This window comes from Chlamydotis macqueenii, chromosome 3 (genome assembly GCF_036417535.1).
Source record: "Chlamydotis macqueenii isolate bChlMac1 chromosome 3, bChlMac1.mat, whole genome shotgun sequence".
NCBI lineage: Eukaryota > Metazoa > Chordata > Aves > Otidiformes > Otididae > Chlamydotis > Chlamydotis macqueenii.
This window is the reverse complement of record NC_141558.1, coordinates 100,416,070-100,439,027: the sequence shown is the minus strand read 5'-3', so window position 1 is coordinate 100,439,027 and position 22,958 is coordinate 100,416,070. Positions and strand designations below refer to the sequence as shown.

Sequence of the window (22,958 nt, the reverse complement as noted above, 5' to 3'; positions counted from 1 at the left end):
TCCGCTTCACTTCTATTTATAATAAAGCTGACTATAAAAAGTTTTATAGTCAGTTTTTTGCTTCTCATGCCTGAGCACTAATTTGCAAGTTCTGGGTTTATGAATGACTGATGAATGCTAAAACTATTTTAATGGAGACAACCTCAAAACCAGGGCAGCATTTGCAATAAAGATGAACTTGATAGTGAAAGCGATAAGAGGTAAATTGCAATGAAAGTAGATTTGACCATTCCACTTTTATTGTCCATGTTGAGAAAAAATGAAGGAGTGCAGATGGTGGAAAAAACATTAGATGTTAGAAGTAGGTTTTACCTAGCTTAAGCTTATTTAACAATAAGGCTTGAGTACTGCAATTGTTTATATATATGCTTACCTTTTCACATGTGATTAGAGATACTAATTCTGGTGTGCTACTTATATGCATTTTTGTAAGCACATTTGTAAATATTGCATCTGAGTAACACAAATAAAAGAATTGGTATAGATTCTTCTGTATAGAATTGGTCTCAATTTCTGGGAGATTAAAGCCAGTAACAAAAAAATGAGTCTTTAAAAAATAAAGTCTTCCTGATATTTCTTTCCCATATCAGAACTTTTTATATTAGCGCCAAGGTGTATAGCTGTGCAGGACCTCAGGTTGCATTTGTAAGTAGAAGATGCGTGCTTTGTGAAGGTGAGGAAGCCACATGAAAAGTTCACTTTAGATAAGTGAAGCACTTTTCTTGGAAAATATAATCTTTCTTTATTCTAACACCTCCAGAACATTGTATTGTTGTTCTTGGAGATGTCATCTATAGTTAAACTGCAATTAAATGTTTACTTTTTACCTATCATTATCAGATGATTGGAATTAAATCAAACCCATTATGTGAGTGGATGTATCTCTTTCATGTCATTGCACTCTGTATGCTCTGTTAGTTTAAATAACAGGGAATTGCAGTCGTAGAATTTATGACCTAAATAAAGTAGGAACCAAGTCTGCGCTAGAGGCAAGTGCATTGCAAAAATAAGGAAAGAGGCTATTAGTACTGGTTAAGGAACGATAGATGTCAACAGGTTGCAGGGGAAAGTAGGTGAAGAAGTTGCAGCTTGTGTTAAGCACCGGGACTGTCAGTAAATGATGAAAATGCAGTTTTTTAGTATCATACAGATTCTGTCATATTGCAGCATTTCACAAGTACTCTATAGAGATTTCTTTTTTTGTGTTCTTGCTTGTAAATATTTAAAGTTGCACTATTTCTATTTTCCTTTTGTTTTCATAATTTAAAAAAAAAATTGGCCATAAAAATTGCTTCAGCATAATAGGTAATTTTAGATTATTAGAAAGCATTCTTGTCCACATCATTTGAAAATTGCTTTGGTTGCTTTGATCGCTGAAGACCCAGCTTAGTGCTTTATTGGTACAATTCTGCCCCATTGCAACTCCCCTGAATGTAATGGAGTCGGTGTTGGCAGGAAGCTGCAGCAATGAACACTAAGTTGGGGGCTGCGTATTACCAGCCTCTTCAGGACTTTAGCAGGTAACACGGGTGTATGTGTGTCCTCATTCTGCTTCATGTCCTTTCAGAGAGCTTTCTGCAGTAAATGTAGTTACTGGAAAACACCTAAACCAGCTATGAAACCAGCCCCTTTCCCTAAGTGAAGGCATAGTTTTAACCATTTAGATCCACCTCAAGCATAAGTAACAAGTTTTCAGGTATTGCAAAAGCATTTTAGTAATCTGATGCTGAGGTTTGCCACCCTAAGGAAGTAGAATGTTGTGATGTTAGCCGGTTACCTAGAGGTGATCCTTCACCTGACTCAGAAAATGGTAAAAGCAAAGAAATTATGTATTTACAACATCACATGTAATCAGACAGTTGAGTTACAAATGTTTACAGGGACAAAATGCAACAGAAAACATGAGTGCTTTAAAATTATTTTTAAGTTATTTTTTTTTTTTTTTAAATAGTATCAAGGGTTGGCTGGAAGAAGCACTAATGAAGTATTGCAGCTCTACTCTGCTCATGGCCAGCAGCAGAAATTGCAGAGGAGTTCTGTTTTAACCCAGCTGCATGGAACAGTAAAGGTAAAGACATTTAGTAATAATGTAGGCATAATGTATGCCCTAAACATTTACATGCTTATCAAATATATTAAAACCGAGAAAATAGTCAGATATGAACCTGATTTATGGCTTTACTGTATTCACAGTCATGCTTGCAGTGAAATGTAGCAATGCCTGAGTTAGCTTAAAATTTAATAAAAAATAACAATTGTGATATACTTTAACCAGATAGGCAGGTCATTTAAAAAAGCATTGGGGAGCTCCACTGATTTCACAAAGAGTTCTGCTCTGGCAGATCTCACAAGCGGGAGTAGTTTGCTGAATGCTGACTCAGGTTGTCTTAGTTTTGCGTCAAAGAGACTGGAACAGTTCTCCCAGTACCAGTGCCATAATATTTTCCTTTGCTGAAGTACTTATTCCGTAAGTTACTCCACGGAATAGTGAGTTCCTTTTAAGAATGCTAACAAATGTCAGCTTTTCTCAGGACAGCACTGAATGCCTGCATAAAATGACTGAGAGAAATCTGATTCTTAACAGGCAGAAGGACGTAGTTTAATTGTAGCAGTGTTGGACTAGATGATCATTGTAGGTCACTTCCAACTGAACTATTCTGTCTATTCTAATTACAGTGATTCTGCTCAGTAAATTTTGTGATGGTCTTTTACATTTTAGGTTAGCTAGAATGGCAGAACTGCTTGTGATGCAATACCAGTAGATTGAGATGGCTTGCTATCAGACATCTATGAATGTTAGGAGAGAGTAAAGCCCTCCAAATGTAAATCTAGATTAATATTAATCCTATACCTGTTATTAAAAAAAAAAAAGTATTTCTTCCCAGGTATATTCTTTGGCTTTTGAGAGTGAGAAAAGCAGTGATTTTCTCCTTTCAGATTATTGTTTTATGATTGAAACTAGTTGATTCATTTAAGGTCAGTACCACAGTTGGAAAAATAAAAAGTGTCACAGAATATGTGACACTTTGTACCAGGCTGACTAATGAAACATCACAGTGTCTCTGTGAGCTAAAGTATTGTTAAGTTTATCTTGCAGATGGCAGATGGCTTTACATGTTCTAAGTTGCAAGACTTAGATGCCAAGAAGCCTACTCATCCTAAAATCGGATCAATTTGGTTTTACTTTATTTGGACTTCTAAGTGAATATAAGATGCTCTTATAAACATTTAAAAGTCTCATCTTGTACATTATGCTGAATTATATCTGTAATACAAATACTTTTTCTGAACAATTAAGGTTTCTGGTCTTTTCAACATACATCTGTTCTCATAGGAAGGCATAGAACTGGCTTATTTAAGAAATTACTGAGTGAAGCTTAGCGAACACCTGATCAAAGTGTGGAAAATGAATGCAGTAAGGATAGATGGGTCACAATTTTTCATTGTTAATTCTGGATATGTCTTATAAGGGGACAGAACATGCAGACGCTCACACACACTTTGTTTAATGAAACAAGAAAGATCCTTTGTTATACCTGAAGTTTGTGTATCATCAAAGTATTTACCATAAGACGGTAAGGATCTGTAAAGTCTTGCTGAAGCCTTTAGGAAATGACATTGCTGAATGTTTTGCAGGATCCTTCTCTAAACATGCTGAAAGATGTACTCCTGAAGACTCCCCTTCATCAAGTAGAGCGTTCTTCCTCACTGTGATATCTCACTGTGTGTTCTGCTTATATTGGTTCTTCTTTAACTGCTGGTTTTGTTTCTTTATAATGTATTTTTTCTTCTTTCTGAGAAGAGGCTTAAGCAAGACCTGAAGAGCCTCCATTCATTTGCTCTTGAGCTTTCAAAAGACTTTCAGCGTCAAAGCAAGACTTATCTTTACCACATTTTGACAGCAGTCCAAGGGATACAGCTGCAAAATGAAGCAATGCAAAGTAAGGCTCATTGCACTTACATTCCAAACATGGAACGTCAACATGTCAGTGTTAAATGTTAGTAACGTTGAAAGGTTGAGTTCGATTTTTCAGAAACGTGTCACTGAAACTGTAGCATTTGTTTTTTGTTTGATGTTAGATCATCAAGGACTTCTGAAGTGTTAGAAAGAGTACAAATAACTCTGCAGAGGCTATGACTGATAATTTGGATTTAGCTTTTGTGTTGATTGCAGCTGCTACTAGACTGCTGAGTTGGCTCAGCTGTAACATTTTTAATCTGAAGTTCTCAGGCTTGTTATCTTGACTGTTTTAGAATAGCTGAATAAAGAACGTGTTGTTTTAGCTGAAATTTGTCTTCTTTTGGCTGTACCAGAAAAGGACTCAGGTGTTTTCAGAGATTTCTGAAAATACAGTCTGAAATTAGGACAGATTGTTTTTTTAACATTTTTGTGTATTTACAGAGAAAATTTTAATTCCAAATCAAAACCAGTTCCACTTGCTAGACTGTAGATAATAACACCATATGGACTACTGTTTCGGAATTCAGGTCCTTCCTTGTTCATGTACATATAAAGCAGACCCTGCAGTGCAGTGGCACTCTCTGCCCTCATCACTGAGGACTAAGTGCATTGGTCCTACACCTGGATCTCTTAGCATGGATCTCTGCACCTGCTTTCAATATTGATTCTGGTGGAGCTCTTACCAGGCTGGAGAAGCACATGGCAAATACGGAGCTTATATTGTTTGAAGCTTAGCAGCCTGATGAACTAACAACCAATACACAAATTTATAATCAGAGTCTCTGGGTGATGCTCTGATATTCATGTGTTGCCATTTAAAAGGTACCCTTTTCTCCTGATTTACTTTTTGGTTGAACTACTTAATTTTGGGACTGATTTGATTCTGATGGGACTACTCATGTCAATAGCAACAAACAGCGTTCTCAGTGATGGGCGTTTGCAGAACTTGTTCCTGTATGTTACATACTAACTTATGATTAAAATTGATTTGATTACCATGTTATCCATGTAGAGAAAATACTCAAGTTGTCTTTAAAATGAAAAGAAAAAGTGGAAAATTAACCCTAGATAAAGATGAATGTCCCCCTTATTGAAGCAAGGGGGAAAATGAATGGGCAGGAGATAGGATTTGACACTTGAGCTGTTGTTGTGTAAATAAATAGTAAAAATTCCTTATGAGGGCTTGCAAGTTCCTGTTGACATGTTCTCAATTTGCACTTTGTGGTGCATTGTTCTATGAAATCATAATGAGGAGAAGCTTCCTTGCCTATAACAATATAGTGTGTTGGTACTTAGGTGGATAACATCAGTTTTTAATTTGGCCATTTTTCAGTTTTATCAAATGTTTTAGATGGAGATTCTATTGTTGAGGTTAAATATGACAGTCATAATTGCCATCCTTAGATTACATGTAATCTTTTGTAAACAGGAAGCCCAAAGTATGTCTTCTGGAGGCAATGTATGTTATCAGTTTAATCCTAAAATACAGATAAAAAATGAGGGAGAGAATTCTAGCAGAAACATTCAAGTAGGTTAATTTCAAGGCTGTAGTTGACATACAGCAAACTATAAAGCTTTCTTGTAATAACTGAGTAGTCCATTGCTTGGAAATATTTATTCACAGTCTGAAAACCAGACTATTGCCATCTTTCCCACTGACATTTAAATAGCAGTAAGTCATAAAAGAGAGAAGTCCCCATTATTCTTTTATTATACGCCTGTTCCCCTGGTAAACAAAGCCGCTATAATTTTAGCAAAAAAATACTGGCAAAATAAATCTAGCAAAAAAATGATGCTTCTGAGGCAGATGAAGTAATTAAGCAGATTTCTGGAAAGGCAGGAATTTTGAAAAATTTACGATTACTTTTTAGACTGCTTCACCACGCAGGTATTATCAGAAAGAGGAAATTACAGTATCTGTCCATGCAGAATATATTTTCAGAAAGGGGAAATCACTGTTCTCATTGCTTGGCAAAGTGGTGGGTACTAAAGAGCAAAATCTGTCCAAGTGACTATGTGACAGAGGAGCTGCTGCAGGTTACTGACTTATTTTGTGCAAGCTGCTACAGCCCAGTGACTTAGATAGCCTCCAAGTGACTTAGATAGCCTTTGTCGTTCCAGAACACTTTATCTATGGGGTGGAGAAGAGGAAAAATTGGGTAAGGAGCTTATTTCCCACTTTGCCTATATGCTAGCACTTATGTGCTGTGCTCCTCTTGGAGAAAGCTGAGCTCTGCACTGTATTGATGACTTCTGCTTGTGGAACGTGAATTACCATCATCTTTTACCCTCAACGCGACAGCAGAGTCTCACCAGCTCAGCTGCCTTTGGAAAGCCTTTTCTTCTTAGCGTAGAGTAGGGGAGGAGGAGAGGGACCTTTGATCCAGCAACAGAAATATTGCAGCAGCCCAAATAATAATGTTATAGCTCAGGATATAAAATACAGCAGAATGAAAAATTACTTTTGGAATTAGTCTATTACATCATAGCTGCGTATCCTAGAAGGCATGGTCAGATTGACCTCCTTTTAAAATTGGAATCTAGTGTGGAAAGAAACATTAAAAACCCTAGGGAACTATGAGGATGGCTGCACGTGCTTATCTGCGCCGGGCTGTGGCTGGTGCTAGGTTGTGCTGCTGCTGTTGTTCACGTGCTCCTCGTGGAGCTTTCCCTTGTGCTGGCAAACTGTTGTGTGAGCACACACAAAACTGATCAGGGAGCTGATCCAGGACAGAAATTACTCAGCAAGGAGGATTGCTTTTAGACCTCCACGTGACCGTGGAAGCAGTTGTGTGAGGACAGCAGAAGGTCTGGTGCAGCACTGAATGGGAGGGAGTGAAAAGCTCCTTAACCAGGACTGTCAACTAAAGAAACGTTACAGTCCTGAAGGTATTTGCAAGCCGTCACTCTTCTGCAACTGTTAGTCTGGTTATTGATGAAGATCCTAACTGTGCTCAGTGATGTTTAAACAGAAAAATCAGCATTCCCAGCTCCCAGAAATTTTCTGTATAAGTTAATGAGATAGGCAAAGCATGAGGCAAAGGGATGCCTCTAACAGCTGCAGGCATGCAGTGACGACTTCTCTTGAATAATGAAGAGTGGGTTATTAGTATTTTAGAACAGATGCGCCCAGTGGCTGCCCCTAGGTTATAGATGAAAACATAACTTCTGAATAGCTTGCAGCTGATGCCAATCAGAAAAGGAAGAAAATGTTGAATACATGTTTTTATTTATAACTATAGAGGTCCACTGTCAGAAAAATTAAAAGTACAGAAATAATTAATGCACTAGGAAATTTCGTAGAATCATAGAATCATAGAATCACATGGTTGGATGGGACCTATAAGATCATCTAGTCCAACCGTCTTCCCATAACCATTGCTGCCACAGCTACTAAACCATATCTTGTAGCTCCTCATCAAGCCGCCTCTTGAACACTGCCAGGGACGGCGACTCCACCACCTCCCTGTGCAGGCCATTCCAGTGCCTGACCGCTCTTTGGGAGAAAAAGTTTTTCCTCACGAAAAAATTTTTCCTTTGCTCTGTGGAGCTTCTATTCAAGAAGTTTTTCTATGCTGTACATAAAGCTTTACAGAAGATGGACATTAAAACTGATGCTTCACTTTTACAAATATTAAAATATCATCTGCTAGATGCAACAACTTGACTAATTTTCTAGGGATCCCAGTCCTGGTGTAAAGTTAGGAAGCCCCAAAGTTTATTTATGTTTTCACAGTCATCTTCACCATAGGAGGGCTAGTTAGAAAAAAGAAAAAAATAAATAGTAATTAGAGCCTAAGTTAACTGAAATTGTCCAGTAGGCTTCTCACAGTCCTCACGAAGAGACCACTTAAATATTAAAACAAACTTGTAATTTTTTTTTCTTCTTTCAAGAATGGAAGAGTACCCTTAGCACCTATTGCTTAACTTGACTGCTTATTCAAGAGACTTCAAGAACTGAAAGTTTGTGTGTACATGCATTGATAAATTAAGATACTTATTATGGAGATTACTTAAGTAATCAGTGGAGTCCAACCTTGTATTTTCAAAAATACTGTATGATTAGTGGGCAGTGAATGTAAGAGTCACTTTTGACAATTTATTGTAACATATTTACAAGTGATTCTCCAAACCAAGACACACTTCTGTTCCTCCACATGCAGGATGCAATAAAAGGATTTTTCTTCATGAAACTCCTAGACTTTGATTCCCCAGCTATTAATGTTTCCCCAGTCATGTTTCCCCTGCATTCCTGCACTTGTGGAGGAGCATTATGAGCTGGAGTTAAGCAGCATGGGTATTACAAAAACAAGATCTGAGAAATCTCTAGTATAGACAAATGTCCCTTGAAATCATCTGATTTTTAGTCTATGCCAGAGAGCATAAATCATGTGTGTGACATGCTGAGATTTTAAGTCTGTTCCTTTCTCTGTAAGGTAGCACACACTGAGGCTGGTGGCCATCGTGCTACTCAGCTCTCAGACCATAGTTTTGACTGCTTGCTTGCTACTCTACATCTTCAAACCACTCAATAATTTCTGGGGAGATTGATATCCCACTGGAGTTCCTAAAAGCTTGCTTTGTGCACAAGTTTAGAGTCACATTATGTGCCTTCTGGGCTGTATGTCTGTTTTAGGCCTGCTCAGTGTTAATGTAATTGGGCTGAAATAAAACCATTTGTGAAGTTAGAAGGCTTTTATAATGACCCATATTGCTCTCCTCAGTTTTGTAAAGGAGAGACTCCCTGGGGTTCAAAAGATCAATCTTTTTTATGCAATCCTACCCATCAAGCGAGTGCACCTATCTTAAAGCGGAACCTTATAGCTGTTTTACAGGATTAGTAGCATTGTAAATGAGGCTGAGGATAAATGATAGGGTTTAACTTCTTGTAAAGTTAGCTGGCATGAATCTAATAATCTACAAATACAGCATGAGCCTTGCAAGTAACAGCCCCATCCAGAAGGAGGTTGGTTCAAGTTTACATTTCAGGCTTCGCTGTCAGATAACTAAACTGACACATTTGAACTGCCTTTAAATATCTTGTCTTTTTGATTGTTTTTCAAGATTTCACATGTGTATCTGTGGTAATTATCTGTAACTTCGCCTAGTCATTTCGTAGGAAGAAGTATGATGGTATTTTTCAGAGGTGTCTAGTAAATCAGGAACTAACCCTCCTAATTTAAGTTGGTAGAAGTTTAAAAGGTTTATGCTTAAATTTAATGAGGTGCTACTGGAAAATTCATTTTGTAAAGTAAAGAATTTAGTTCTTTGAAACAGCTTTCTTCTTCCAGTGTTTCAGATAAAAGCTTTTGATCTTGAACAGTCTCTACAAGAGGTGACAGAGAGATATGAGAAAGAAAAGCAAAAGAGGAGAGCTCTACATAACAGCTTAGTTGTAAGTATCTTTAATGACAGAACATTTTCTTATTTTGTTGGAATTATGCCCATAATTTCCTCACCAATAAAACTAATGAATATACTTTTCATGGATGTATCACTTCCCCCAGCTGTCTATATACAATGCATTTCTTTGCTGAGGCACATTTGTCTTGCAATAAGCCCCAGCCCATTTTTTTTACACAAGCATCTTCTGAATGCACTCCTGGAGCATATTGCACTAAGGCCTATCCTCCATTCTGAATGGTGAACAAAACTTGAGTTTCTTCATCCTCTTCTCTAAATTTGCAGCTTCTGAAATTGTTTTAGAATTCTTAAAATTATTAACTTGAAATTGCAAGGTAGTCATCTTTTATTTTTCCAGATACACCTAGCTGTATTCTGCTGAGCCATTACTGATGGCTTGGGATTATTTTTTTCCTTTTTGTACTTCAACTTTACTCTTCCGGCCCACCCCCCTAAATGACTAGTTTTGGATTGCCTGATTCAGGACTTGATTTTTAGAAACACAAGCCGCATTCAAACCAAATTCTTTTAAGTTTTTCTATATATCTGGGAAAATGAAGGTCTTTGTTAAAAAGTACTTACCTTCCAAACTGTGCCTTGTGTTGCAGTTTACTGAAAAGATGTTCCCCATGGCAGTGGGGAGTTAATGCCAGTGGTCACTAGCCAACATAGGCAAGCTGTTTTCACTAATACAAAACAAGAACCGACCACCAATAAAAAGGAAGGAAAAACACCAGGTTAGATAAACTGAAGTATGAAACAGCCCACAGAGAAAAATCAGTTACTGACTTTTTAGTCATGTATGAACAGACAGCGGAGAGGAAAAGGTACAAAACTTTTTATATTCCATATCTTCCTCGGGGCTGGTGGAAGAGAAATGGACTATGTAATCTTGTCTGTTGAGTTAATACCAATATCTGAAGAAACTCAAGTAAAGAGGAAGGGGACTGAAGAAGGGAAAATGGCTCAGATTGAAAGCCTTTTTTTTTCCCTATATAGGCTGGAGAAGGCTACATCTTTCTGGGGTTCTGAAGAGCTCATACTTTTTCAAGTACTTTCTCCTAACTTCTCAAGGCAAATTATATTGATACGATATTTCCCTCCCCAGAGTCTAAGGCTGCGATATTGTAAACTCCTGTAAACACGTTCATGTCTGCTTCACAAATTCCGGTGTGTTTGTCCTCTCCAGTCATTTTTATTAAATACATTTTAATATTCTGATACTAGGAACTGAGAGGAAATATCAGAGTCCACTGCAGGATCCGACCATTACTCCCTTTTGATACTGCTGCTGGACATTCGATACTACAAGACAGGTAATTTATTTTGGCTGTGTTAGATCTTACCTGACTCATAATTAATATACAGAGAAAGCAAGTTACATGTATGTGAGAAAAATTGTATTCTTGATTTTTCTGTTTTTATGTGTTTGGGGAGACAATGATGGTATCATAAAAATTAATTGCTGTTTCCTTTTCTTTCTCCTGCTAAATTGACTTTAGCCAATATCACTCCCTTGTCTGAAGTATGTCCACCTGAATAGAAAGCCATAGCTTTTCTGCCAAGCCAGGATTATCCCAGGCTTGGCAGAAGTAACACAGCTGCAATCACTTTAGAGTATATTCACTATCCTGTACAAATTCTGGGATACAGTAATGTAATAGCTCTCAGAAGCTGTGAGTAGAGAAACACACTCAGCGTTACAGTTGTTTTGTAATGCCATAGAACAGATTTGCTCTCAGCACGAACACGGGTAATTCTATGTCAGTATAATTTGGCTCTGCATCTCTAATTTATAATACACTTACTGTAAATGAAGTGTCAAAACATTCCAAGATCCAAAAGGAAAAGAGGGATTAGATGCAAGTATGTGCTATAACAAGCTGAATTCTCCACAGATGACTAACATGAAAGAAAGTAGGGATTGAAACATACACAAACAAAGAAAGAAGGGGAAAACCAGGTGGGTGGCTAGAAACCAGTAATATTATTATTTGCCCTATCAGTAAATAACTGATTTGGGGCTTTATTTTACTTCTGCTGGCTAGTAATTCTACAAGAGTACATTCAGTGTTTTAAAGTTTATTAATTTTTGGCAAATCTTAAAAAAAAATAGAATTGTTTTAATTGAAGCGACATCAAAAATAGCAGACAAGGAATTTCAAGGAGCCTGAAGGGAGAAACTTGCACTAACCTGTGCTTGACATACCTGGGAAGGAACCCGCTCACTCACCAGTTTTGTTGCTGTATGGAACAGTGCAATCAGGTCCTGAACTGCAGTGAATTGGACTGGGCCAAACAAACAATCATTAAGACTAACTTTTGCTAATACATCAAAAAGTAATTTAAATAAAAAAAACCTTAGTTGTAAAACTAAGGATCAATTCTCAAAACACTTACACACATGAATGAGTTTATACACTTCAGCAAGCCCAGTCAGTTTTTGGACTATTTATGGATGCAAGACGAGGGACAAATACCTAAAAAGAGGGTGGTTTTCACTTTAATGTTCTAAAGTTAAAATCTCCTGTTACAAGCTCATGTTACAATCTCAGAACGATAGAATGGTTCACATGTGAATTAGTCTTAATCGAGTTTGTTCTAAATTTATTTTTAAGGAGATTATTTTGCTTGATTGCATTTTAATTTGTTTTTTATTCACAATTAACTGTGGTGTTAGAATGTACATGGGGTACAATAATAATGGCAATTCTGAAAAGTACTTTTCAGAAAATGTGTAGTTCAGAGACATTTAGAGCATTGACTTTCCTCAGCTAAATGGAACATCTATGGTTTGAAAGGTACCTTTTTCCCCCTATTGGCTCTCTTTTTTTCTTACAGGCAAAGAAACTTTTCAGAAAAAGTGGCATACGCAGCTGATGACGTGAGTATTTGATGGTGAAATTCAAAAGCACGTTCACAGATACTAGCAAGGTGAAACAAGAGGGACATGTGAACTATGGGTTTAAAAAGAAATGAGGTACTTTCTTGTCAATCAGTGCCCAGCTTTGATCACCCATGGGTGCAAGAGCAGGTGATTTGTGCTATTTTCATTCTGACTCTTTGTAGTAGTAATAGCGTGGAGCTTCTGCTGGTGCAGTCATCCATGAACCAGAGGTTGCGTGTTTGCAGTAGTCAAACCCCTGCAGACTTCCTGCAGTCAGTCCCTTTTAGACATTTGTATTTACTCTAACTATTTCTAAAATTATGCCAGGCTTTTGTCATTTTATTACTGCAACACAACTAATGCATTAGGAGAGAAATAAGATATCTCACAAACCACAACAGTGTATGTGGTACTGCAGTCAAGCATGTTAAAGTGTCCTGGCTTGGATCCATCCGAGGAAAGAGAAAGAACATTGAGGTTGCAAATCCAGATGACATTCCAGCATTAATTGAGACCATTACCAAGATATAAAATTTAAAAGGGCACGGTAGTGTGAGCTAGGGTCAAAGTATTAACTTGGGTTGTAATTTTCTTAGCCGCCATAGTTCTTAGTTGGCTCCTCACTGTTACTTACACGGTGATTAGCCAAATTCTCTTCTATAGTATAGTGCTTAAAATATTGCTGAAGTGACCTACAGTACATTATGCATTTAAATCTCCCAAATTATAGCTTCATTAGGCAGATCTCCATTGCAAAAAGTGGATACTTAGAGACAGAGAGAGCGATGCAATTAGGCAACAAATAGAGCACGTGAAGAGTCATCTAAGAAATAATAAATATGTCAGGAGATAAAACACAGCAATCTGTAATGGTAGATGTAGTATTCTGGATGCCATGACCCATTTATTGTACTATAAAAATGCCATGACCATTTCTGACCTGTTAAATTTTATTGCATGAAGATGACATTAGATAATACTTAGGTTTTGGATTATTTCATAGAGATATCTGATATATTACAGTATCTATATGTTTACAGGCACAGCAGTGTCTGCTTGCTTATGCCAATTTATGAGTTTTAGTTTGTATGAAACAGTGACCTGGTAAACTTCAATATGCTAAGCTGTTCCCATGTTTAAAAGTCCTTATGAAATATTCCAGGAAAATCAATGTACGCATGGACTTGATTGTAAACTGAAATTTGCCAGATACTATCTTCCTGGTTTTGGAAAATACAACATCATTGACTTCAAATGTTCTATTGGTTTGCCTTGACATTTATTTGGTTAAAATGCGTTCTAGTTTTTGTCAAGCATCGTAAGCCTTTGTGTTAGTTTCTTAATATGAATATTTTTTAAAGAAAAAAAATATTTTTGTTTAAAGTATCCGAGTTTATGAGGGAGGATAAAAGTACAACTGACTTTTTACAAAAAGCAGTCAATTTAGACTAATCTAACAAAAGTAAAGGAAAACAATGTTTATTGCCTGCTTTTGACATCTGAAGGTGTCATACTTGTGGCTAGAATAAATATGGAATTTTCAGATAAAATTATGGGGCTTGAATTTGTTGTTGAGCCTTTAGTTGCAAAGCTCCTATTTCTGGAAACAAGTTAACCATTTTCCAGACAAGTATTTATGATTTAAATGAAATTTTACATCAAGGTGAAGGAAGACTTTCTGTGATAGAGGTGCTGAGTTTATTAGTTTTGCTTTTTAAATCATGGCTATCTTTCCAGATTTTCCCCTGAAAACACTTTATATGTGTAACATAACTAGGGAGTTTTCTGCCATGATCATTTATAGAGGTAATGTGGGTTAGAAAGCAGAGCTGCTTTTGAGAACCACAGTCACAACACAGTTCAGCGTACATACTGGAAAGTACGGTTGGATCTTCTGGACAAACTTCAGCTTGACATTGTTCCTGGATTGGACTGGAGCTCTAGTAATATGCTGATCTATCTCATCTATGCTACAACTTTCTCATGTTATAACGAGAATCGGGATAACATCTGTCTCGTAGTGACAGACCACAACAGAAATTGCAGTATAAAGTGGCTTTGCTTCTCTTCTGCCAGGAGCTGTAGTAAGGCTTCCTTCAAACTGTCTGTAGATAGGCAGAACTGACACTTGGATAAAATGGTTGTGTATTTTTCTGTGAGACTGAAGCTGAATTCCATTTAGTCTTTGAGTGTTTTTTCTTCTGTTTATTTAGAGATCCATATCATTCTTCAAAAGACATACGTAATGTTTTCTATAATCTTGCTCATCATTATTCTGATGAGGATGTCAGACACTGTGTGAGGGTAGTCAAACACAGGAACAGATTGCCCAGACATGGTGTGGAATCTCCATCTTTGGAGATACTCAAAACCTGACTGGATGTGGTCCTGGGCAACCTGCTGTAGCTGACCCTGCTCTGAGCAGGGTGTTGGCCTCGACAGACTCTGTAAGTCCCTTCCTGCCTCAACCATTCTGTAATTCTGGTCTAGAATCCCACTTGCTGCTTTTCTGTAATTTCATCTGTCTGTGGCAGGGTGTGCTGTGTGCGCATAGGTGTCATGAACATAGGTGTCATGTTGGAACGAGTAGCTGTTTTTACCCAGATTCATACCACCAAATGTAGATGCTTCAGCGAGGAGCCTAATCACTCCAGACTCCCACTGCTTGTGGCTGAAGAAAAGCAGCCACCTCCAGAGGGAAAGTAATTCACCTAAGATCTGAATTAAACTTTAAATATGTTTGTTTCTCTCCACAACTCTGTAGGCACCTGAGGCACCTGCCCTAGCCTAATACCCAAAGTGATGTTTGAATCCAGCTTCCTTTGTCACAGAGAAAAGAAACTGCCTCTATGTGACTAATTCCTTTCAAATCATTTTGAGAAGGTTTTCACTTGTGAGTAGTTGAGAAAAAGGGGATGGCAAAGAGGCTGCTCTGAGGATCAGGGAAGGTGCAAGATTCTGCTGTTTCTTCAAGATAGGACTGGGAAAGCATGAATTAACACAGCCAAGTCCCCCCTACTTTTCTTGGGAGATAGTTTTGTAATAGATCAGATGGATGTAGCTATAGCAGTTGGAGACATTATAGCTCCCCAGTTCCTTATCACCATCCCCAGCTAGAGATTTCTTCCACTAGTGCTTACCCAGGGGGGGAATCTTTTAAGCTGTCTGTGTCAGCCTCAGTGCTGTGTCAGCTTGTTGCACTGAAGTTGACAGTGAAACAAAGAGGAGCAGTCGCAGTCTCCTTTACATTGGCTCTGCCTTGGAGCAGTAGTCTTGGGAAAGGGAGCACAGCCTTCAGCAGATATGCAGTAATAAGCAATAAAAAATGATAATTATCACAGCTGGATTCTGTGATCATGTCTATATCCACTATTTCATATAATTAATTTAAAATTATTTCTCTGCCTTACTGAATTTCTCTTACTGAACTGCTCCCCAGGCTTGGAGAGTCAGGCTTGGGTGTCAGAATAGATTGTGAATATTTATGAACTATCCTTTTGTCATTTCCATCATTCATATTGCCCTGAAAGAACTCCGATTGGCAGTATTCTGTGACTCTGGGGTGAAAAAAAGGTTCTTCAGTGTTCATGTGAGACAGCTGTATGGATTTCACAAGCATTATTGACAGGGAAACCTGATTAAATTCTGTAGGCCAGCAGCCATGGTGGATATGTGAGGCCATGCTGATGTCCTGAGAAAGGAAGGTCATTACTAATGTTCATATGAAACTTCTGCCTATTAACAAAGCTTTTGTTTCTATGTTATGCAAATAGAGTTTTTTTCTGTCCAATTTCTCACCTTAGGGAATGCTAGTCTGCAAGCAAATTTGATATCTCAATCAGAAATGTGTTCCATAACTCTGTATCCTATTCCTTTTTTTTTTTTTTTTTCCTTCCCCCAGAGCCTTTTGGTTACTGATCCTATTAGAATTTCTTTGTCAGGTCATTTTATAGGAAAGTGTTGTACTCACATCTCTACTGCTGCCAGACTTTCCAGTACTGGGATGGGTAACATAGGTAACATACGGGTAACATTCTGTAGAGTCAGTGTTGTCATCGTTAGGCTGATAACGATACATTGGCCTTCTCCAACGAGGAAGAAATACTTGTAAACTCAAACCAAGAAATTTGACTTTTATTAGCCATTTGCATGCTGGACATACTGTTATGCAATCATTATTCACTCAGCTCTTTATTGAGTTCATTCTGTGGCAATACTCATTTGAAGGCCATGAGTTCAGCACTCCAAGCTACTTGTCTGAAGCACAGTAGGAATTTCAGCGCTCCCATCAAATACAGTAATGGAACCACAGGTTAGTAAGCTAGGAAACCTTCTTGAATTAGAGGAAATATTTTGTGCGCTAGTGAGCTTCCACCCAAATTGTCATAAACCACCACATTTTTTTTCTTTACTTTTCTCTGCAATTAAGCAACATATGCTATGAGGAGCAAAAGGACACAGAAGTTGCTATGTAAGGCATGCCAGACTGCCATGATTACACTCTGGTAATAGTTTAAAGTGCTCCTTACATATCTGTCAGACTTACAAAACTACTATATAATCCATCTGGAAAGCAGATTCTGCTAAGAACTCATGGAATTTTACCAATTGCAGTTCTTTCTCACAGTTGTGGACTAGCGTGATGTTCTATGAAATGTGCATCTTCTGCTCCGTTCTAGGCACAAATATACACGAAATCAATCTGAAAAGGCACTGTGAAAACTGGTCAGTAATAAAAAAGGGCTCTCTGCCATTTTTTTCTACCTATGGTGGCAGTTAGGGAGGTTGGGTTTACTTGCTTGTGGTTTTCTAGGCACATAAGAAGTTCAGGTAAAGATTTGGATCTTTGTTGTGAACTTAAGTGCATATATTTTGTGTTGGTTGTTCTTGAATAATCTGAATGTGTTTTGAGATCCTTTCTTGTGGTCTTGCTAGTTCACTGCAGTGTACAGGCTCTAAAGCCTCATGTGTTGGTGACTGTTGGAGCAGGGCCTTGGACTTCATGATCCTTAATTACTTCTGTCACTTGGAACACTAGAAATGATAAATATTCTGTGTCTGTGTGTGCGCCTATATTAACTATAAGTATTTTGTTTTTCTCTTAGGAAACTGTCCTTGTAAAGTGTAGCCGTCCTGGTCATGCATCAATAAACAAGACTTTTCACTTTGAGAGGTGGGTAGTCCTGTAGCAATCTGGGTTGCTGGAAGATTTGGTATAGTGAAGGCTAATTTTTTTAAGTAGGCACTGGTTAGAAGGTGATGTTCTTTTTTTTAATTATTATTTATGTGATATTTATGTTCTTCCCAGGACAGAATAATGCACTTCAGGATATAGATGACACACTTAGTCTTCCCTCTCAGTGAAGACTACTGATATGCCTCGGCTTAAAACCTGTGTGTAGCGACTTATTTGACCCTCTTCATAGTCTGAGTAGCTCTTGTGATCCTTGCAACATGTTGTGAGACAGCAAAATGTTATCCACATTTTCAAGGAAAGGACTTGAGGTGGATTGTGTGACTTCAGCATTAGACATACAGCATGACTGAGCCAGAAACTGGACTGAGGACTTGACTCAATGTTCAGCCATGCTACTTTTAACTTAGAGTGGCCTGAAGATAGACAGTACAGTAGACTAGTAGCATGTAAATCAATGCTTCCCAAGGGACAGGCTATAGTGTGACCACTTTCCTTATTTGATGCTCAAGAATCCACATAGATGAGAGAGATTTTTGAATGCACCAGCTGTAATAAGGGTTTTAATTGGTATTTGTGCCTTATGAGACACCGGAGAGTCAGTCTGCAAGACAGAAAACTGCAAGGAGTCAGGCTGAAAGGTGCTTTATGTTTCTTCAGAATGGAGCTGACCTGAACTTCTGAAAACAGAAATGAAGAGTTAAATTAATAAAACTTATGTCTCTGTAAATGAAGAAATATAAAATTTTACCCCATGCCTTTTTTTCCGAATGCAAACTTTGCATCTGTACATCGCAATGTCTCATATAGTAGGATCTCTACCCTGAACCATGCATCAAAACACTCTGGAAACAGAACACATGAAGACAATTTCATGCTTCCTTGCTTGAAGGCAAAACTTGATTTAAAGTCAGGTGTATCCAACATGAATTATCTGTCCTTGTTTAAACTCCAGGTCTGAGCCTTTTCAGTCTGAACTGCTGTAGGTTTGCTAAACATTGCCAGTCATTCACCCTTTCCTCAAAACATCCTTCTTGGATGCTGCCTCTTCCTACTCATGAAGACCGCAGACTGCTGTTGTTGAGGCCACCAAATAACTGAAAGTCCTGAGATAATGCAAATCTTGACCCGATAGGTTATAGGAGTCCCTTGATACAAGGCATATGCGATCTCTCAAGGTACATGGCTTCCTTGCACGTCTGCTAAGCTACTCGAAGTAATTCCTTTCGCCCTCCAGCTATACCTAACACAGCCATACCAGTTGAAGTAAATGCAGAATAATGCTGGAATTCAGCTCTGCAGAGCAACACAGTTAATGGTATTGACACAGGACTCCAGAGGTGCTGTGACTCTGGACATGTGGTGTAGATCCTGTTAATCAGGAAAAGGGTTAAAAAAATGTAAATCCCCCAAAGAATGCAGTTCTTGGGGAATGTTTTTTCAGTGTCCCAGCACAGCTCTTTTTTATAAACAGAAGAGCATATGGTTCTTATGAACTCAAAATGTTTATTTTTTTAACAAAGTTTTATGGAACTAATAAATGTCAAAATATTTTATTTCAGCTCAGGAAGAAAATTCCAGCTTTCAGCATGTTATGCTTTTATAATTTTATTGGCAAATCAGTTAGCAAAATAAAAAAGAAGCTCAGAATTTTCAAGGTGAAATTAACATTAATCGCTACACAGGGATAAAACTGTCATCATTCTGGTAAAAACACTTGGGCTTATAGAAAGAGATTCTCTGAATTTGCTGCATCTTTCAAGGTCTCAGATAGCTAATTAAGTGGGTGTCCATGCTTCAGCCAGTGCTGTGATTACGGCGTAGCATAACCTAGTTCAAGCCATCTTTAAACTACTTCATTTGGGTACTGGTAGCATTTGAACCACAGCAGCTAAGTAGTGGCAGTAAAACCCTGTTAGGAAGTTGAGTAAATATTTGGAGTAGTTACTGTAACATGGAGCCCCATGCCTTTCCTCTGAACAGCTACCAGAACCTGAGCTTGACGTAGTTAGCTATGGCTGTACTACTTTTCAGGGCAAAGAGACTACTAAGACTGGTTGATTCTAGCCCTGGTTGTGATCGATAGCAATCTGTTTGCTTTATTAGACAGCAAAACCCATCAACAGCAAGTGAAGACAGTATGAATATTCTCATCTCTAAAATACCTTTTAAGTTATTCTTTTAATGTGGTAGCTCTGAGGTGTTTTGATGTGTTAAGAAAAAAAAAATCATTTCAATACATACTGTTAGAGGTCTAGTTGGTTAAGATGGAGGACTTGATGCTAATGAATATTTCATTGATTGCAGATGATAAATGAAGCAGAGAAAAGTGCATGGAAGTGCTTTTGCTGTCTTATATTGACCTTGCAGATTTGATGTTCAAAGTTTACTGAAGCATACCCATGTATGCATGCGAAGCAAGGATGGAGTATTGCTATTCAGTTTCTGTGTCCTCCCAGTATGAACTGTGCCACATCTCTGCATATTTGTCGGTTTCCCAGTGTAGTATGACAGCACATCAGTGGAATGGCAAGACAAGCATCCATCAAGCCAGACAAGTGCTCCTTTCCTGATTAAAGAGAGTACATTTTCATGCAACTTACAATTAGACTGTGGAACACATGGCCACAGGATGTTACTCCAGGCCAAGAATTCAGCAAGATGCAAAAAGAAACTGAATACTGATTCTAATAATATTTTTTTGAAACAGAGATTCAACTTATATTTCAGTTTTGAGGCCAGTTTACTGCTTTTAAGGATTAGGATGAGACACACAAATTATTGTTTCTCCAGCCACCATACTGTTTCTTGCTCGTTCCTGTGACTTTTGTCAGGAACAAAACACTGAACTAAGTGAGTTGGCTCTAATTCTGTATCTGTTTATCAGTGATCCCTCTGTACAGTCTTATTTATGGAGAACATGAATACAAAATCTATATTTGTGCAGGCTGTAGACTGTAGTGGCCAGATCCTGGTCAAACATACAAAGAAGCCTGAGGAAATGTTACAGAGGACTCTAAACTACTAAAACTGTAGTATCGTATACAAGCTGTGGAATACTGGTAAGTGAAGTGTGCTATTATACTATGTACACAGGGAAGTAGCTCTGCTTTGTAATGTTTGCTGCTACCAAAATTCCTGTTTCTAATTAGTTGTTTTGCTATAAGCTATAAAGAACACACTTCACTCTTTGGAAAACAGCTAAACAAAACAAAACAGAATCACAACAGAAAGATATAAGCAAAGGAAGCTTTTTCGAAAGATAAACATTCATACCTCAAATACTTAAGTGTGGCTAATGACATTCATGTTTCAGATTCTGTTCATCTTGTATAACAGTACTTGCTGCAGGCTGTAATCTTGTGGAGGACACGTTTTTGGTGTGCTAGAGAAGAAATGAATTAGTTAGGATGTCCACAGTTTATGATCAGAATTTCCTCCCTTTGATGATTTCCTATTTTCAGGTCTTGATTTTATGTTGTACAAACATGATAGTTGAAAGGGTTGGAGGAAAAACTTTTTTTTTTAAGATCCCTTTGTTAGCTTTTTTTTCCCCTTGAATTTGAAAAAAAGCATGCAGTTGTTTCAGACATCATTGTTCTGGCCCAACGATTGTACTGTCATTGCTCTTTTCTAAGAGGCAGAATAACTCATTCAACTTAATTGTCTTTCATTCTGTTTAAAAATTAGTCTGAAATCCACATTGCAATGTAAAACAAAGTCTTCTGAGTAAGAAGTGTTTATTTCAGAGTAGATAGTTCAACAGGGTTGGGGATGGAAATACCTTAGGCTGATGCTGCCCACAAAGACTGTGCATCTTGAAACATGACCCTCAGGGGCCTTCTGATTTCTGCTGTGCCACAGACTCTTCTGAGACAAGTCCCAAGGCAAGTTTGCAGCCTCTGTACCTCTTTCATTTTTTTTTTTTTCCAAATCTTATCCGCATCTAAAGGGAAGCACAACCTGAACACTCCCTTCCTTAGTGTAACACAAATGAGACGCAGGCAGCAGGGATATTTCACGGTTTGGTAGGCGGGAGAAAGTAACGTGGATCTAGTACAGCCTGAAAAAAGACTCCATCTACCAGAGAGGTGGGCAGAAAGATTAGGATGAGCTCAGGGATCCAGAGGTGTACACCTGCGGGTTGTTCCTTCCAGCACAGACAACTGTTCCCAAAAAGTGGGCAAGAACCTTGGAGTTCTAATTTTCAGTTCCCTGACAGAAATGTCAGCAGATCACAAGTTTTATGCTACTGGCCTACATTTTCCCTACTTTGTATAATTGTATTGTGACAACATATTTATATTTTTTTATTCAGTTAATCATTGCACTTTGCTCCTCAGAGTTTACAGTGCTTCGGAGTCTCAAGACACAGTATTTGCAGACGTGTCCCCTTTGCTAACATCTCTCCTGGATGGGTAAGTTAAAAGGTGGCAGTAAGAAAGTTAAAGGGCAATAAACTACTGAAATCCAGCAATTAAAAAAAACCAACAAACTTATTAGTGTCAATCCTGTCAAGTTTTGTGGCTTTGCAGTTGCATTTTCCTGTTTTCTTTCTACACAACACCAAGCGAATGTTATTTCCCCATATGAACAGTGAAAACACTGTTTACAAATCTTAGCAGACCAGACAAATTTGGGGAAAAAAAAAATTAGTTTTTCTTCTCTGGTCTCTTTCTGGCAAACTTAAGCATTGCTTCTAATGGAGGATACTATCTTTTTTTTGTGTGTGTGTTTTGGTAGGTTATGTTTTATAACGGTTTTCCAGTTGTAGGCACAGTATGATACAGCTTTTCCAACAGTGTATTCACATATGAAAGGCCTGCCAGGGCCACTCTGATCATCTCTTCAGTTTTCGTGCACAGCACAGGCCATAGGAGGTGATACAATCAGTTCCTGGTTGAACCAGAACTGAGCATCCTCAGTCGCAGTTCTAACGGTCCTTCAGGCACTGGGGTTAAAAGAGAATTCTGATTTGAATACAAAACTGATCAGTAACCACCACTAACAAATATGTGTAATTACTTCTAGCCACTGAAGTTCACAAAGGGTGATTCTTCATTTATACGAGAGCCAACTTAAGCTACTCTGGCGAAGCTTTGAAGTGCACATTGTTATAACCCTTGAGGCTTGAACTGAGATTTATGTAGAACTTCCCTTCTCCTTCCTCACCCTCACTCTAATTCCACTCAATTATACACAGTGGTTGTAGAGCTGTCATGGATCTTCCCCTCCCTGTAGAGGGAAAGCCAGTCCCTTTCCATCCGCAGTGGCACAACTGAACAGTGGCAATCCTTGTTGCTGGCAATCTGCACACTGAAGTTTCCAAGTCTCCGTTTCTTAAAAGCAACCTAGAAGGGCCATATCGGGATGTTGTGGATATTGGGAAATCCCAGCCATCTCTTTACACATGCCACAGCCCAAGGGCTACCTGGGCTAACAAAGTCCTATATGGCCCATACGGCATTATTCTAGTTTACCAAGGATGAGTAACCAGTTTCCATAGCTAAGCA

General features: G+C 38.2%; 1 protein-coding gene across 1 annotated transcript in view; it reads left to right on the top strand.

The window, feature by feature from the left end:
* The window catches only part of KIF25 (kinesin family member 25), a 42,219-nt gene that overhangs the window by 2,801 nt on the left and 16,460 nt on the right, over nucleotides 1-22,958 (top strand). The window contains exons 3-9 of the mRNA XM_086745228.1: nucleotides 1,952-2,068; nucleotides 3,803-3,941; nucleotides 9,253-9,356; nucleotides 10,592-10,680; nucleotides 12,206-12,248; nucleotides 17,357-17,424; nucleotides 21,789-21,863. Coding sequence (XP_086601354.1) covers nucleotides 1,952-2,068; nucleotides 3,803-3,941; nucleotides 9,253-9,356; nucleotides 10,592-10,680; nucleotides 12,206-12,248; nucleotides 17,357-17,424; nucleotides 21,789-21,863 — 635 coding nt within the window. The remainder of the gene's footprint in view (nucleotides 1-1,951; nucleotides 2,069-3,802; nucleotides 3,942-9,252; nucleotides 9,357-10,591; nucleotides 10,681-12,205; nucleotides 12,249-17,356; nucleotides 17,425-21,788; nucleotides 21,864-22,958) is intronic.